Source organism: Folsomia candida, unplaced genomic scaffold (genome assembly GCF_002217175.1).
Source record: "Folsomia candida strain VU population unplaced genomic scaffold, ASM221717v1 Fcan01_Sc005, whole genome shotgun sequence".
In the NCBI taxonomy this organism is placed as follows: Eukaryota; Metazoa; Arthropoda; class Collembola; order Entomobryomorpha; family Isotomidae; genus Folsomia; species Folsomia candida.
The window spans coordinates 4,225,388-4,240,681 of NW_019091197.1; the positions used below are offsets into that span (position 1 = coordinate 4,225,388).

Genomic DNA, 15,294 nt, shown 5'->3' on the forward strand with positions numbered 1-15,294 from the left:
TACTTTTAATATTGGCAGTGCAGATTTATGTATGTGCAACTTGTTTGCAAAGTGGAACAGCCCAGATTTGATTGCAAGGGGCTGGCGTTGCTACATACCTGTCAACTTGACTTGTTTTCAAGTAATGTGTTTCCCTATTTATGTATTTAGAATCGTTTAGAATCGTCTTCCAATGACTTGCTCATCAGAGACATGTTTTCACTGATCCATATCTGCCTCATTACGGACCTTGAACACAACCCTGAACCTGCATGATACTTACGTACCTAAGCCAATGAATTGTACATTTTGTATGTAAAAGTGTATATTGCAACATTGAACGGAATGAAAAGTTTAACTTGAGGCACGTACACACCGATATATACTTACGAGGTTGATTAATGTGGTACAAATTAAAAAGGCATTTCCCACGCGACGCAATCTATTCACCAGGGTTTCTAAAACCTCAGTTTTGCTTAATGCATTTCATTTTGGTCTTTATTATGTAAGTGTGTGTTCTTTTTTTACTTTAAAAAGTGGGAATAAGCACAAGCTGCTTATACGTGTTTTTTAATCGGCGACAATTATTTGCTTCAAAATATGTAAGGAACATCAATTTGCTAATTACATAAATTGTGAGTAAATAATGTGTCAAAATATGGGTCAATTTTATACCATCCAACAAAAATTTAGTTTATTCCAACCAAAATTAATAGTTTGGCCAATAATGCAATGGGCAACGGGTTTAATTTTTGTGTCCAACGAAAATGTAAAAGCATCCAACCAAATTTTACATATCATATTATTGACAGCATGCATAAATGGATAGATATGGGTATGGATTTTCATCATTCACAATTACCATCACTAACTCTCATTCCTTTCCCATTCACATTCCAGTTTTGTCAGACCATTCCTTGTTATTAAGATAGATATATACAATGAAATAGTGTTTTTTCGCGCTCTAACGATTTTCAAGTAGATACCTTAAAAGTTGCGTAAAATTGAGTAGATCAAAAATCCGTAATACTATTGGGGTGGCGCATAGTCAGTTTTCGCGATACGAGCAAAAATGTACTTTTTTGTTGATTTTGGATGTTGACTCAAACTCGCCCAAATTTTGGTCAAATATCACTGGAAATAATTTAAAAAATTATTTTGCATCAGAATTTGGACGCTGCCTTGATTTCTGACCCCAATTTTCCAGCAATCTATTCGAACGGATAAAATTGACAGAATCCTTGGGTTAATCAAAAGAATGCCTTGGAAAAAGTTTGAGTCGTACGCTTGAAGTAAATCGGCGTTCTGGATTATCAATTTTAAATTGCATCACTGGATTTCTTCCACTTGTTCTTGCCCTATATTCAAACAAGAATATATATGCAAGCATATTGTTGGAATTTGCCTAATTAGAAAGATAATTGCTGTACCGGACAATCTTAAAACCGATGTCATTGAAGCAAACCTAAGCACGGTCGAAAAAAGTTAGTTAGAAAGGCTTTGATTGTTGACTAACTATTTATACCTTCCTATTTATTGTAAAATTTGAAGTACTTAAGGATTTGGTTTATTTCTTATTTGGAAATTTAATTATTTTGTTGTACATTTTAATGAAAGTTGTTGCAAAATAAATCAATTCGTTGCCCATTTCATAATTGGCAAAATTATTAATTTTGGTTGAATAAAGTTATATTTTTGTTGGACTGTTAAATTGGAACAAATCTTAATTATGCATACATATATATTTTACTTCGGGTGGCATACTGCTATGCCTACTCTCCTGTAATGCTGTACAACAAATTAAAAAGGCAAAAGAACAAAATGCATAAAGTGTCAGGAACCCTGCATTTGTAGAATGTGATGAAAATGTAGGGGTAAAAGTGAGGATTTTTACCTTATGTAAATAATTCCCAGCGTTAAATGACATCATTTGAGTACCACTTACATAACTCGTAGTCTGATGACGTGGTAAAACTTTTTTTCATACCGACAATTAAGTCGAATGAATTAATTACTGATTTTAGTAGGTTTTAACATATCGCCAAGGAAGGGATTAATTTGTGACTTGCAACAATGTCTCCCACTGATTTGGACCTTTGTCGCGTCAAGTTTTCCGTAAAGTTAGACCAGATTTCGGAAAAGTTGAGCACAAAGGTGCAAGATGCAATTAGATCGATTGAATTGACCAAGCTGGACAAAGAGTTTGACTTTTTTGTCCCACAAATTTACAGGTAAGATGAAGACACTTGTATTTTTTTAGAAATTCGAAAAAAATATTTAAAATTCAAAAATTAATAAATTTTATAGAATCAATGTAAAATCTTTTACCAAACAATTTCTCCACGAGATTAAAAAAAATTGCATTGAAAATTCTCAATTAAAATTATCTGACCAATTTGAGGTTTGTCTACGAGTGACGGATATGCTTAAATCTTGTTAGAAGATTTGTCTAAGTCTTTGCAGTGACTTTTGCAAATTTATGAATTTATGAATTCGTAAATTAGTTTTTGTCTAAGGATAGGAAAACCTACACAAATTTTATTGGAAATTGAAACATTAATCAATATATATGTACCTACTTTATATTTCCTAAAATTCTAGTACTTCTCTTTAACAAATGTCTTACAAAAATTGCGATCTGGACCGACGAGTAAAAAACTGTTGAGCCATTTGAGAGAGTTACGTACATATGTAACTCAAACCTAATATGTACACATATGTATGTATGTACATATATACATACCTTAGTTGCAAAAGTGTCCCATAACCCTGCAAAAATTTACGTATTTACATACTCATTAATTTGCCTGCAGTGCTGCCAACCTGGGAAATATTTTGAAAATCACGCCGGAAATCATTGCCGTCACGGAAGAGCTTGAAGAATGGATTTCCGACAATTATTCATCCTTCGTCAACCCCAAATATGGTGCACGATTGGCGAATCACGCCGTTTCGTACATATTGCGAATCTGCCCTAGTTATTCTGTAAAGGAGGCAAAATTTCGTATTTTGTGCTACTACTTCATCATAGGATTTATCATGGACGATTGGTACGATGATAACACGAAGGGCGAAGACGATGGATATTGTTCTTTGGAGTTGAAGAAGATACAATATTTCGACCTGGTGAGCAAAGAAATTGGCGAAATGTTCGAGGTGAAAGGATTTGGAGGGGGAACGGACGAAATAGGTAATTCTGCACCTTTTACGACAAACGAACAAATTGCAAACTTTACGTGTTGTTGTGATAGTAATCTTTACAACTAATCTTCACGAGGCAAGCAAAATGAGGCAGATGGTCCAGGTGGTGACACAATTACCAAATTTGCCAAAAATTTGCAACCGGGTTTCAAAATCCATTATTTATTTGAGGTTAAAAATTCCATGAATTTGGGCATTAACAATTCTTTGAAGACCATCAAGTTTTTCTTTACCTCACATGCATCTAATCAAAGCTAGATATTTATATGAACAAAATGTGATGACATTCGCCCAAAAACTAGCGAAATTGGTTTTCAAAATGTTACAACAAACTTGGTATCGAATTTTATATATCGAAGCTTTGCCAGTTTTCTAACATATTATTTATTTACACATTTTTTAACTATGTTTAACAAGTAATTTTTTCCTGACTTATTCCATCCAGACCTCAACCAACTAGCCACAAAGGCCATGAACACGGACATGATTAAGGAACAACCATTCTTGGTAGCGATTGCGAATTCTTTCGAAGACATATACGCTCAGTCCCTAGAAATTAATGATAGCATGACGCTAGGCACGTTTTGGGCACCTTTCAAAATTGATTTCCTTTTAACTTCGGAATCTGTCCGATGGTCCTTCACAAATGCGAGGATGGGAAAGCTGGACTCGTTTTGTGTGGATACGTACCGCTATTTTAAAACTAAGGTGAGTTACGAACGATAAAGGGGTCGCAAATTTTCTAAACGAATTGATATGCTAACTTAGCATTAGTAAGACGCCGTGAGTGCAAATATTTGCGTTTCTTGTCTAATTATATATTTATTTTTTTAATATCTGTCGCCAGGAAGCTGGATTCGGAAACTTTATCAATATCATTACGATCCTTGAGAGTATCAATTTGCCTCAAATAATTAAGTGCAATCCCGTCTTCGTTAGATGGTTGGACATGGCGGAAAAATTCGTCGGGACCATGAACGATCTCCTCGGGCTGCAGAAAGACTTGTTATACGGGGAGGAAGATGGCATCATTATGTTCAAGCTGAGGAAGGGGACATCTCTCAACGATGCGGTGGATGAAGAGTTGAAACTGATTGGGTGCGTGTCTTTATAGTTTTCTGAGTTACAGAAATTCTAGATGCCAAAAAAATTACTCAATAAAGACTTCATGTAGCCCGAGTGGGTCGTAGTATCGTCACATAAGCCATCCAACAATTAAGTAACTCCGCAGTTAATAAAAGTCCAAAATTAAATGAGTGTACATAGCATGACGGATATACCGGAACAGCTTTTTCATAAGCCCTGACTCACTAAGGAGGGGAGCTTGCGAGGTTGATAATAACAGATCTTGGTGCCCTTTGGATATGTGGTAGGGACCCATGAGTGTACTAAAACCCTGAAGTAGTTTGACTCCATGGCCACATTTGCGCCCGCCACACCCACTCAAAAATGCCCAAACAACGCTTTCACTCGAGTTTTCACTCACTCAAATCCACGTCAAAAATCCAATTTTACTCGGATTTTGAAATTTCTTTCACCATTACACTCCCAGATAGTTGCTTTCTTCAATCCAATATCAAACTCAATTTTATTGATGATTATTTCGCAAACATAATTTGTTTTGTTGATGACTACAACAATGCTCATTCAGAATTTTAAATTTTAAAAATACTAAAAATTTCGAAAAAATTGAGTTTGATATTGGATTGAAGAAAGCAACTATCTGGGAGTATAATGGTGAAAGAAATTTCAAAATCCGAGTAAAATTGGATTTTTGGCGTGGACTTGAGTGAGTGAAAACTGAGGTGAAAGCGTTTTTTGGACATTTTTGAGTGGGTGTGGCGGGCGCAAATGTGGCCATGGAGTCAAACTACTTCAGGGTTTTAGTACACTCATAGGACCCTACCACATATCCAAAGGGCATCAGGATCTGTTATTATCAACCTCGCAAGCTCCCCTCCTAAGCTAAAAATTGGACTGGTTGGGTATTTATCATTGATTATGTGTAAAGTGTAATACAATCGGGTAGTTCATTGTGAAGTTTTATATGTAGCCATACAAATCAATAATTTTTGAAATGCAGGGACTACGTGAAGGATTACGGAGAACTGAGAACATTCATACTCACAGAATTTGGCGAGAAATACGTCCAGGTCGAGACGTTCGTGGATTTTGTGGATTCAGCGTTGCACGGGTCACTGTATACTTTCAGGGATTCGATAAAATACGGAATGAAGGACCAAATTCGAGTGGACTACAATTAATCCAACATGAAGTTAAATTTCAATTCAGAATGAAATATTTATCAATTAGAATGGCAATAATTTTTACTTTAATTTGTATTCAAAATGATGTAAGTAAATAAACGTGTTTCATGAGATTTGTTATGTATGTATAACGAATGTATGAATCAGTGCAAAAAATGATAATAAATTTAATTGATTAATCGTTTGAGAATTATTAATGTATGTAATTCGTTTTCGTAGAATCGTTTTCAATATCTACAAATCCATCTATAATAAAAGCCATAAATGGAATGTTCCTGAATAATAATTTCAAAACTGCAGTATTTTCTCCCACATTTTGTCCCATTCTTATTTAAGGATGTGTACTTAAAAAGTAACAAAAGCAGTGCATTAATGGTGAGATGCATAAATACTTGCATGAGATACATTGATACATAAATGAGGTTTCATATCCAAGCTGTCTGATGAATGTATGTATACGTGACTAATTATCGACTTGTATTTGCGACTACTTAACGTGAGAAACAATTTGTTTCCAGTAAGCACTACATATTTTTTAGTTAAGTTTTTACGCAGCCTACGGCACACATACATATGTACATAGACGAATAAGTGCGTCACGACTGTTTATCTGATTTATGTATGTATGTACGTATATGCTTAAGCACGTACGCAAGATGATTTTAATCTAGTTGTGTATGTAATATGTTGCAGAAATTCAGGAAAACCAATTCTCACACATTCAGCTTATTTATGAGGTTTTTTAAAAGAAATTCCACTGTATGTCAAGTTCTTGTTGCCTTAAATATGCGCTTTAGTGTTACACGTTGGAATCATTAGATTCTGATTTATTATAAATATTTTATAATCATCAACATTTATTTATTGCAAGCTCCGTTTAATGCAAATAATCATTTAAAAAACATGCATTTGTATGTATGTAGAAAAATAGGGAATAAAGCATTTACATAAATACATAAATATTTAGCGGCTTAAAGCTATCGTAATTTAACACCCTTAAGTTATCTTAAAGTTCGTTCAATGGGATTTGACAATTCTTATCGTCAGTATGTTCCCCCTCTTGATGTCCAGTATTGCCCAAAACGGGGACACTTTTCTTTCGGAGAAAGGCTCTGACCTTTAAAACCATGGGATGCAAGTACCTGTCCAGATCTTTGGGACCATCAAGTTGGGCTTTGTCCTTGACCAAATGGCGTGCCATCACACTGATCAAAGTTCCCGTGCAGCAGGTAATCGTGGCAGCGATGACGGGGTACAAAACGATAGAGATTGTGTACAACTTTTCCGGATATCCTGAAATTAAAAAAATACTACTATGAGAAATGAATTCACTGCCATCTGAGAATTCAGATTGTGTAATCACATTGGGCATATTCACGGTAACGTTTTACTTCACATTATTAGAACTTATTTAGCAAATACTTTGTGAAATAATTTTTCAAAATAAAAACATGAACATTTTTCGGGGTAAATTTGAGAACTAAAGTTGCATGGTTTCAAACAAAAAGTTTTGCTAAATTTTGCAACTTTTTCAAACTTCTCATTCTATGTTGATACGCGTACTTTTTGAGATTTGTCGTGAGGGCCAATATTACGTAAAATATTTGCACCTTACCAATAATTGCAATTGCTGAAAAGTACGTGACCAACATTGACACCGAAACTGACAGTGGTTTCATCTTTCCATCTCCGATGAGGAGACGATTGCTTTGATCGCCCTGAATTTTGATAGATTTGGAGTGACGCTGCCACCAAAAGTATAACCCGATCAGCATAGAAATTCCCAGCGTTGTGATCACAATTGCCCAGTCCCACCCTGTGAAGGGTGGTTCAGTTGGAGCGCTCATTGTTGTCGGATTGTCAAGAATTTCAAAATTTCAAAATTATCCGATTCGCAATTTAAAAATCAAATGTCGACAGATAAATGCGAGAGATAAATATACGACTGGATGTCAACGTTTCGCGAATGGGGACGGAATGAGACGCCCACAACAATTCATATCCCTTTTCTACGTAATCTGTCCACGGCAAACTATTGTTAAAAGTACAGTTAAACATTGATAAGTACATAAGTGAGTATGTAGACAAACGAATTGGCTCCGGAACGACGGATCACGCTGGAATGCAGTAGTGACACATTTCTCATGACAAATAGAACCCAGATTAGCTTTTTTGTTAGCTTTTTTTATTTTTATGATGGTTTCTCATGAGAAAAGATTAAGAAATCTCATGAAGTTGGCGTTGTCTTTAGATTACTATACAATGAGTCAGAAGAGTTTGTCTGCCTTTTGTAATGTGAGACGTTAAACTCATAAAACTAATTGCAAGAAGAGCAAATCGGAAATGGGAATTGAAAGATTTTCATGAAAATCTAAATATTTTTTTGTGTTGGGTACATGATGTTAAATATACATACAAATGCAATTATTTTAATTTTAGCATTATGTAATCTCTTGTTCCTTTAAGTTCTTGACTGTTACTCAATGTGAATGCATACATCAAATGCCTTAAATAAATTCAGTCATTTACTAAAATCGTCTTGAAGTTGAAAGCATTCTATTTTATTTATATTTCGAATTAGTCACAAATATTTATTCTATGAATTATGATGGCTTAATTTGCTAAAAAAGTTTTATAAATTTATCAACAAATTGGGGAAAAGCTGATGAGTAGATTTCTAATTAAGTTCACTTATCATAATTTACATAAAAGATAATTTAAATGCTATTATAAAATTTATTTATTCATTTGTGTATATACGAGAGAAAGTTTTAGTTGGTTGCAGTTAGCATATCTTAAGTTTATTTCTACGTTCATAAAACTGCATATGCAAATTACTCGATTTGGCATACAAAAATTTGGTCATATTTACACACATTTCACCACGTAAGAGAAAATAGCATTGGACTGCTAATTTACATATCTGCAATTCCCATGGATTGATTTACAATTTGATATTGAAATTATAGCATTGTTTTAGTACATATTTAATCAGGTATGTACAAATAGCATAAGCATAAAGTTAAAAAATTACATAACCTATTACAAATGAGATTGCCCACATCAATAAATATTTAATATTTAAAACCATGCAAATTTAGGAAAAACAAACAACTTAACCAAATAAGATATTTAATTAGCATGAAAAAATTGTTGGCTCCATTTTACTTGAGAAGTTTAGTAAACTCTTCCCTCGTAATGAAATTTCTTTCCGAAAGGTTCGAAATATCTCGAATTTGCACACTGCATCTCACCCTATCAAAATTCTCCACAATTCCACTCTCCTTCGAAAACCAGTCCGGCATGGAAGTTTCATGCACAGCCTCAACCCCATGCTCAACTTGGGAGAAATCCGCAATAAAAACGTCCCCAGAATGCAGCAAGATTTTTTCCCCACCAAAAACGAAGGTGGTCGATGCCCCCAAATTGACACTAATTCCCCACGAGACATGCTCATCCTTATGCAACTTCATCGACCCTCCGACCCCATACAATTGTGCATAGAGCGAATTAAATCCCTTGATTTCAGGGCCAGAAAATGAAACCAGTTTTTTATCGGATTCCAACAGTTGCCACAAATTTGCTGCCCATTCGTACCACGCCGTTGGAGGAGGACAATTACTTTCTCCCGTGTAAACCAAGTTATGATAAGCAAAAGGGTAAACCTTATCCGATGGAATTTTCCAAATCTCATCGTGTTCTTTAGAATTTTTGGACAATTCGAAAATATTCTGATACAAGGAAATTTGCTCCTCACGGGAAATAAAGTCTCGCAGCAGCCACCCGTCCTGACTCCCGGTGGTACTTTCACCTCGATAATAGTGACATTTTTGCCCATTTTTTAGCACAATGACGTTTGCAAGGTCACCCTTATTTTGTGGGGATGAAGAACTCTCCTCTACCAAAACTTTCAGACTGGCTTGCACCTTCCTCTCAGCAAAGGCGGAGGGGGAAAAGTAATCAATTTTTGAAATGGAACCTTTTTCTAATTCGAACTCGAAATTTAGCAAAATTAATCCCAATGCCATTTTGATTTCATAAATAGAAAACATTTTCCCAGGACAGAGATGAACACCGGCGCCCCACGTCATGACGCTTAACGGTGCCATGGATTCCTTCGCAGGGCCAAGAAAGCGGTCAGGATTGTAGATTTTAGGATTCGAAAAAATTTCTTGTGCGGAAGCATGCACCATCAACATGGGCTCACACATCGCAATGGTTTCCGCATGACCGACATGATACCCACCGATGGATGCCAGCTTATCTAACGGTTTTCTATTGAGGGCGAAAATATGCGAGTTGAGACGAGCGCTTTCCATGACGCAAGCATTTATCAAGGGGCTGGCGAAGAGACCTTTGATATCGGTACTATCCCCACCTAAATAGAGACCCGCTTCCCGCTTACATTTTTCCCAGTAGGTCGTATTGCAGGCTAAATCTGTCACCGTGTTGGTCAACCCTAGCGCCGTATTTTCCGAGCTAACATACAAAAGACAGACGACGATGTCGCCAATCTCTTGATTTGTGAGGTTCGCCCCACTCTCCTCGTCAATGTAATCGACAGCCGCTCGTAAAATGAGGGAATCGGATTTATCTAAATTTTCCCTGTATTTTTCAATTTCCGGGGATAACACGGAAGTTATCTGTTTACGGAGACGAGCCAAGAATGGGTTGACGAGGAGACGGAGCAACCATTTTGGAAGGAAATAGGTCAGCACGACGACGGAATTGAGAAGATGGGTAAATTTCAGTAAAACTGCGAATAGTTGGTCCGTTAACTCCACAGAAATGAAGCAGGATGCACTAGTTGTCGCTACAAAACGGGTCATTTCCTTAATCAGGTCAATTTTCTTACCCGAGGAAACCTCCGTTCTCAATCTGGCTATCATTTTTCTAGCTTCGTGCTCGATTTTGGGGGCGAAAGTGTCGTACCGGACGGCAATGGATTTTTTTACGACGTTGATAATTCTTGGGAGGGAGGTGGGCTCGTCGGAGAAAGCGTCGGCGAAGTAGAGGCGGGTGAGGACATCGTAAAGCGACATTTTGTCCTCGGTGGCCTTGAAAAATTCGTTGTTCATCGTCCTATCGCAAATTACGACCATGTCGACGCGGAAAATTTTGATGCGGAAAATCTTGCCGTATTTTTCATAGCAGTTGGAAATGAATCCGACAATGTCCTTGGAGAAGGCGATGCCGTGTCCGACAAATGGGAGGGCGCCGGAGACGATGGGAACGGTTTTGAGGTTGGGGGGAATGGCGGAGTGGGTGGTGGGCCAGATTTTCTTCCAGATGAAGGTGACCGATAAGGCGAATAGGATTAGGAGCTTGAGCCTGAAATTTAAAATAAATAGGGTTTAACATGTTTAAAATTACACTTTTTACGTAAAAACGAAGTGAATATGTAAATATTTTATTTTTGTAGTTTGGTTTTAGCCTAACTGTAGTTTTTCATAAAAATTTAATCTGTATTTTTTTAAATACTGAGTACAAAAAGCCTGTTCACAGATGAGCTAAGGCACGTAATTAATTTCAGTAAGTTGGTCTGTAAGCTTTGGAGACTCTATAATCTAAATTTTGAGCAAGTACTTGAGACGCTTTTCAAAAATGACAAAAATTGAGGGGAAGAAGGTGATTAATAAAATTTAAAAAAAGTACCACTGTTCTTCGAATAAACTCTGCATTTTGTATCCTAATCTATGAATGATGATTCAGAGGAGAAAGGAATTGTTTAGTTTGCGTTCTGTTTTTTTAACACCTGTCGTAACTGTCGCAAGCCTTTAAAAAATTGAAATAAGCATTTTTGCACTGCTCCATTTCTTTTTATACTTGCTATTTGTAGCAAGTATTTAGGTAACTCATCCGCGATAAGTACATTTGCACGAAAATCATACACAAATATGAATAGGCACATATGTATGTATAAATCTATTCGACTATGTATCTCTATAACTCCAGTTCTTAATACTTAAACTGACATTGATTTCTTATAAACTTTTAATTTGCACAGTGATATGCATCTCGTAATTCATTAAGAATTTTATGGAAGGAAACCCGTCTCATTTACGTTGTGATGTTTTTAACAAAGTTGTCATTGTCAACTCGTTAAAAAGTTGGCGTAATGATAAGCACGTAAAAGAAAATCATTATCATAGAAATGAAGTGGTTATATGGTCTAGCGAACCCGTCACACTTGATCACCTTCAATCACTTAAGTTTTGATTAACGAACGACCCAGTTTAAAATTCGGAGTGGTTAAATTTGGATTGCAAAACCTATTTAAACAAATTAAAATGTGATGAATCAATTTTCATTAAAAAATAAAATATAGCATCCGCATCAGAACTGAGGTTTTGAGGTTTCGTTCATGATCACCCTTCATGAAAAAATGTTATGTATGTAGGCGCTCATGAAGATGATTTAATTACTGTGAAACGAAATACCAAATGAATTATACAGTTCCATGAAAGACATTAAGAAATTTGATGATTTTGGTATTTATCTAGATTATTATGCGGTTAGTCAGCAAAGTTTATGATTATTTTGCAATACGAGAGGTTTATGTATGTAGCTTGCTAAAAATAATTGCAGTGAGAGGAAATATGAAATGGGAATTGAAAGATGTTCATGAAAGTCTATTTTTCTCCGTTTTCGTCTCAACACGGATGGAATGCATGAACCTGAAGTTTAATAATAATTAGGGACATTGATTTTATAGCTTTCTCTTGTTTGTCTGAATTTTTTCGTTTTTGTCAGTTTTTTTTTGTTTTTGGTATTTTCCTGTAATTATCTATGTAGGTTGTAACCCGTACCACTGGTGCTGATCACACCAGTGATACGGGTCTCAATCCGACCCACCCGGGGAGAAATCTATCCCATCTGCCATCTGGCAATAGCCGGAAGATCTTTCTCCCACTCGGGAAGAACGAGGCAACCTTGCTCTCGTCTCAGTTTTTTTTCCTCCTTCTTTTTCTCTTTTTGGGAATTCATTCAGTCTAATACCTCCTTATGAGCAACATCTTTATTTTAGGGTTCTTCTTCTTTAAATATTTTTATAGCGTGTAAAATTATTCATATTCCAGCTTTAAAATAAATATTAGTTATTTAAGAGAAACCCCCCTTTGTGTTGCCGTTATCATTTAACTGCTCTTCACCGAAAAGTCGGGATAACTTTCATCCAGGAAGTTAGAATTAGGTCGCGAATAGGGACATAAGTACATATAAGAGGGAACATATCAATTTCACATCATCCTCCCTTCCCATTACAATTTAACCTTTCGCATTACAAGGTACAACTTGGATAACCGGATTTATTGTGGATTAATTGAATAATTTTTTATGTACGGGAAAATAATCAGTGCAGCAATGCATGTCCCTCTTCGTATGTAAGATGTGTAACCACATAACGAACATTTCTTAGGTAATTTTTGTTTATGAACTTATTTGCGAAGATAAAATGCAGGTTTTTCATTTATAAGGTGCCCTTCGTCAATTTTTTGGCTGATAATTTTTTTACGAAATAAATTCACGAGTCAACTGATTAAAACACCTGACTAACTAGACATTTGTAATTACAAATTTCATATGTACATATTTATGTATGTACAGCCTGCGATATACGTAAAAGTCAGGGTTACAAGTGATATATATCACCGAGTGAGATTTAGTGAGATTTAATGATTTATATCATTTATCTCAGGAGGAGAGCTTCACCACCTGCCCTTCACAGATCTCGATGCCCTTTAGATATGTGGTAGGGTCCCATGAGTGTACTAAAACCCTGAAGTGGTTTGACTCCATGGCCACATTTGCGCCCGCCACACCCACTCAAAGGGATGAAAACCACAAAAGTTACCAACTTCAAAAATCCACCAAAAATCCAATTTTAGTCGGATTTTGATAAAATTTACATTTTTGTTATCCCAGATACTTGTTTGATCATATCCAGTAGCAATCTCAACTTTTTTGAAATTTTTGAAATTTTCGGGCATTTTTGGGCTTATGAATTATTCGAAAAAATTCAAAATTTCAAAAAAGTTGAGATTGCTACTGGATATGATCAAGCAAGTATCTGGGATTACAAAAATGTAAATTTTACCAAAATCCGAGCAAAATTGGAATTTTGGCGAGGGTTTGAACAAGTGAAAACAGGGCTTTTTTCGTGTTTTCGGCGCCTTTGAGTGGGTGTGGCGGGCGTAACTGTGGCCATGGAGTCAAACCACTTCAGGGGTTTAGTACACTCATGGGACCCTACCACATATCCAAAGGGCATCGAGATGTGAGAGGGGCAGGTGGTGAAGCTCCCCTCCTCAGTTGGGGCTGAGTGAGAAATATGAGAAATGATGAGATAAACCTGTAGTTCATGACCCCGTCCGCTAGGTGGCGCTAGTGCATGGCTCACAAATCTCACTAAATCTCATATTTCTCATGTCTCACTATTTCTCATTATATCTCACAATGGAACCTTTTTTCAAGCTACACGAGATAAGCTTAGTGACCTATGCTAAAAAATCAAGCTAAAAATTAGAAACAACGTGGTACTTATCTTTCCGTTGAATGGGCACTTGGAGGTCAGATATTTGAGGGCAAAGTTCAGAGTAGTGGCCTGTTTTTTCTCAAGCTTGCGAGCGGAGGAGTCAAAATTTTCTCCTTCGAGGTCACTCCGCTCCCTTCACTCTCACACGCTCGCACTTCATTCAATGCGTATTATTTTTGACAAAATTCCAAAATCTCGTAAGTTGGTACATGCATTCATATAATTTTATATTTACTATAAATATATATGCTAAATTATAAGTTATAATTTATTGAACCCATCGTCACTTTTTTACTACGGATTGGTGGATAAGAGGACTTTAAAAAGCAAAAATATTCGTAAATATGTAAAAACTTACATATATGAAGATTTACGAGATTGTGAAATTTTGTCAAAAATAATATGCATTGAATGAAGTGCGAGCGTGTGAGAGTGAAGGGAGAGGAGTGACCTTGAAGGAGAAAATTTTGACTCCTCCGCTCGCCCGCTTGAGAAAAAAACAGGCCACTACTCTGAACTTTGCCCTCAAATATCTGACCTCCAAGTGCCCATTCAACGGAAAGATAAGTACCACGTGATTTCTAATTTTTAGCTTGATTTTTTAGCATAGGTCACTAAGCTTATCTCGTGTAGCTTGAAAAAAGGTTCCATTGTCAGTGAGATGAGATTTACGAAGGTGAGATGAGATTTCTGCAACCCTGGTAAAAGTATGCTCAATGCACTTAATAAAATTTTTTGCAATAACTGAGCACAAAATGATTCCTAATTCACAACCTTGCCTAAAATGAACGAAACGAATTTTTGAAAGGAGTGAAAATTTAAAAAAATGAAATAAAAATTACCATTGCTCCTCCACTGCACTCAATATCTTCTGCTCCATACTCTGGAATTAATTTTCTTACGTCAAATTCAGACGAGTCAGCTACTGTAGAAAAAATCGTTTTTGTTTTCTTTTTCGAGTGTACCAAAGTATTCAAGAAATTACTTTAAGTATTTTTTCATCCCATGCCATTTCTTTTTATAGTATTTAGCACGTAGGTACTTAGTTCATCAGTGATAAATAAGTGAGTACATTTATACGTATAAATTTGTACGAGTATGTACACATTTAGTGCATTTGAACTGGACGTCTCGCCTACCGAATGGTCAATCCAGTTCATTTGCACTCATCGATCGAGTCCTGATCTGCACAATGGTCAACAAGTGCATCCCTCCTTTGTCAATGTTGAGACTATTATGAGTTCTGGTTTGACCAGTGTCGAGAGTGCAGATGTACTAATGTTCCGTGAAGTGCGAATTATGTCAATCCGTGTC

The 15,294-nt window shown here is 36.2% G+C and overlaps 3 protein-coding genes across 3 annotated transcripts; 1 reads left to right on the top strand and 2 right to left on the bottom strand.

Moving 5' to 3' along the window:
• Nucleotides 1-1,982: 1,982 nt before the first annotated feature.
• Nucleotides 1,983-5,560, top strand: LOC110849795. The gene is made up of 5 exons (XM_022097247.2): nt 1,983-2,210; nt 2,793-3,169; nt 3,626-3,888; nt 4,028-4,278; nt 5,264-5,560. The coding sequence occupies exons 1-5, from the start codon at nt 2,053-2,055 to the stop codon at nt 5,442-5,444; spliced, it is 1,230 nt and encodes a 409-aa protein (XP_021952939.1). The 5' UTR covers nt 1,983-2,052; the 3' UTR covers nt 5,445-5,560.
• A 763-nt stretch (nt 5,561-6,323) lies between these two features.
• Nucleotides 6,324-7,843, bottom strand: LOC110850248. Its single transcript, XM_022097707.2, has 2 exons — nt 7,063-7,843; nt 6,324-6,740 (listed from the first exon to the last, which is right to left on the bottom strand). Exons 1-2 carry the CDS (start codon nt 7,292-7,294, stop codon nt 6,454-6,456), a joined length of 519 nt encoding a protein of 172 aa, XP_021953399.1. The 5' UTR covers nt 7,295-7,843; the 3' UTR covers nt 6,324-6,453.
• A 140-nt stretch (nt 7,844-7,983) lies between these two features.
• Nucleotides 7,984-15,036, bottom strand: LOC110850150 (lanosterol 14-alpha demethylase). Its single transcript, XM_022097631.2, has 2 exons — nt 14,823-15,036; nt 7,984-10,778 (listed from the first exon to the last, which is right to left on the bottom strand). The coding sequence occupies exons 1-2, from the start codon at nt 14,858-14,860 to the stop codon at nt 8,612-8,614; spliced, it is 2,205 nt and encodes a 734-aa protein (XP_021953323.1). The 5' UTR covers nt 14,861-15,036; the 3' UTR covers nt 7,984-8,611.
• Between the last annotated feature and the right edge of the window lie 258 nt (nt 15,037-15,294).

Excerpts from the sequence above, each read along its gene's own strand:
- LOC110849795 (XM_022097247.2), top strand. The coding sequence starts at position 2,053 with ATGTCTCCCACTGATTTGGACCTTTGTCGCGTCAAGTTTTCCGTAAAG. Across the intron at positions 3,170-3,625 it reads AGGGGGAACGGACGAAATAG|ACCTCAACCAACTAGCCACA; the intron begins GTAATTCTGCAC and ends TATTCCATCCAG. Across the intron at positions 4,279-5,263 it reads GAAGAGTTGAAACTGATTGG|GGACTACGTGAAGGATTACG; the intron begins GTGCGTGTCTTT and ends TTTGAAATGCAG.
- LOC110850248 (XM_022097707.2), bottom strand. The coding sequence starts at position 7,294 with ATGAGCGCTCCAACTGAACCACCCTTCACAGGGTGGGACTGGGCAATT. Across the intron at positions 6,741-7,062 it reads TTCAGCAATTGCAATTATTG|GATATCCGGAAAAGTTGTAC; the intron begins GTAAGGTGCAAA and ends TTTTAATTTCAG.
- LOC110850150 (XM_022097631.2), bottom strand. The coding sequence starts at position 14,860 with ATGGAGCAGAAGATATTGAGTGCAGTGGAGGAGCAATG. Across the intron at positions 10,779-14,822 it reads AGTGCAGTGGAGGAGCAATG|GCTCAAGCTCCTAATCCTAT; the intron begins GTAATTTTTATT and ends TTTAAATTTCAG.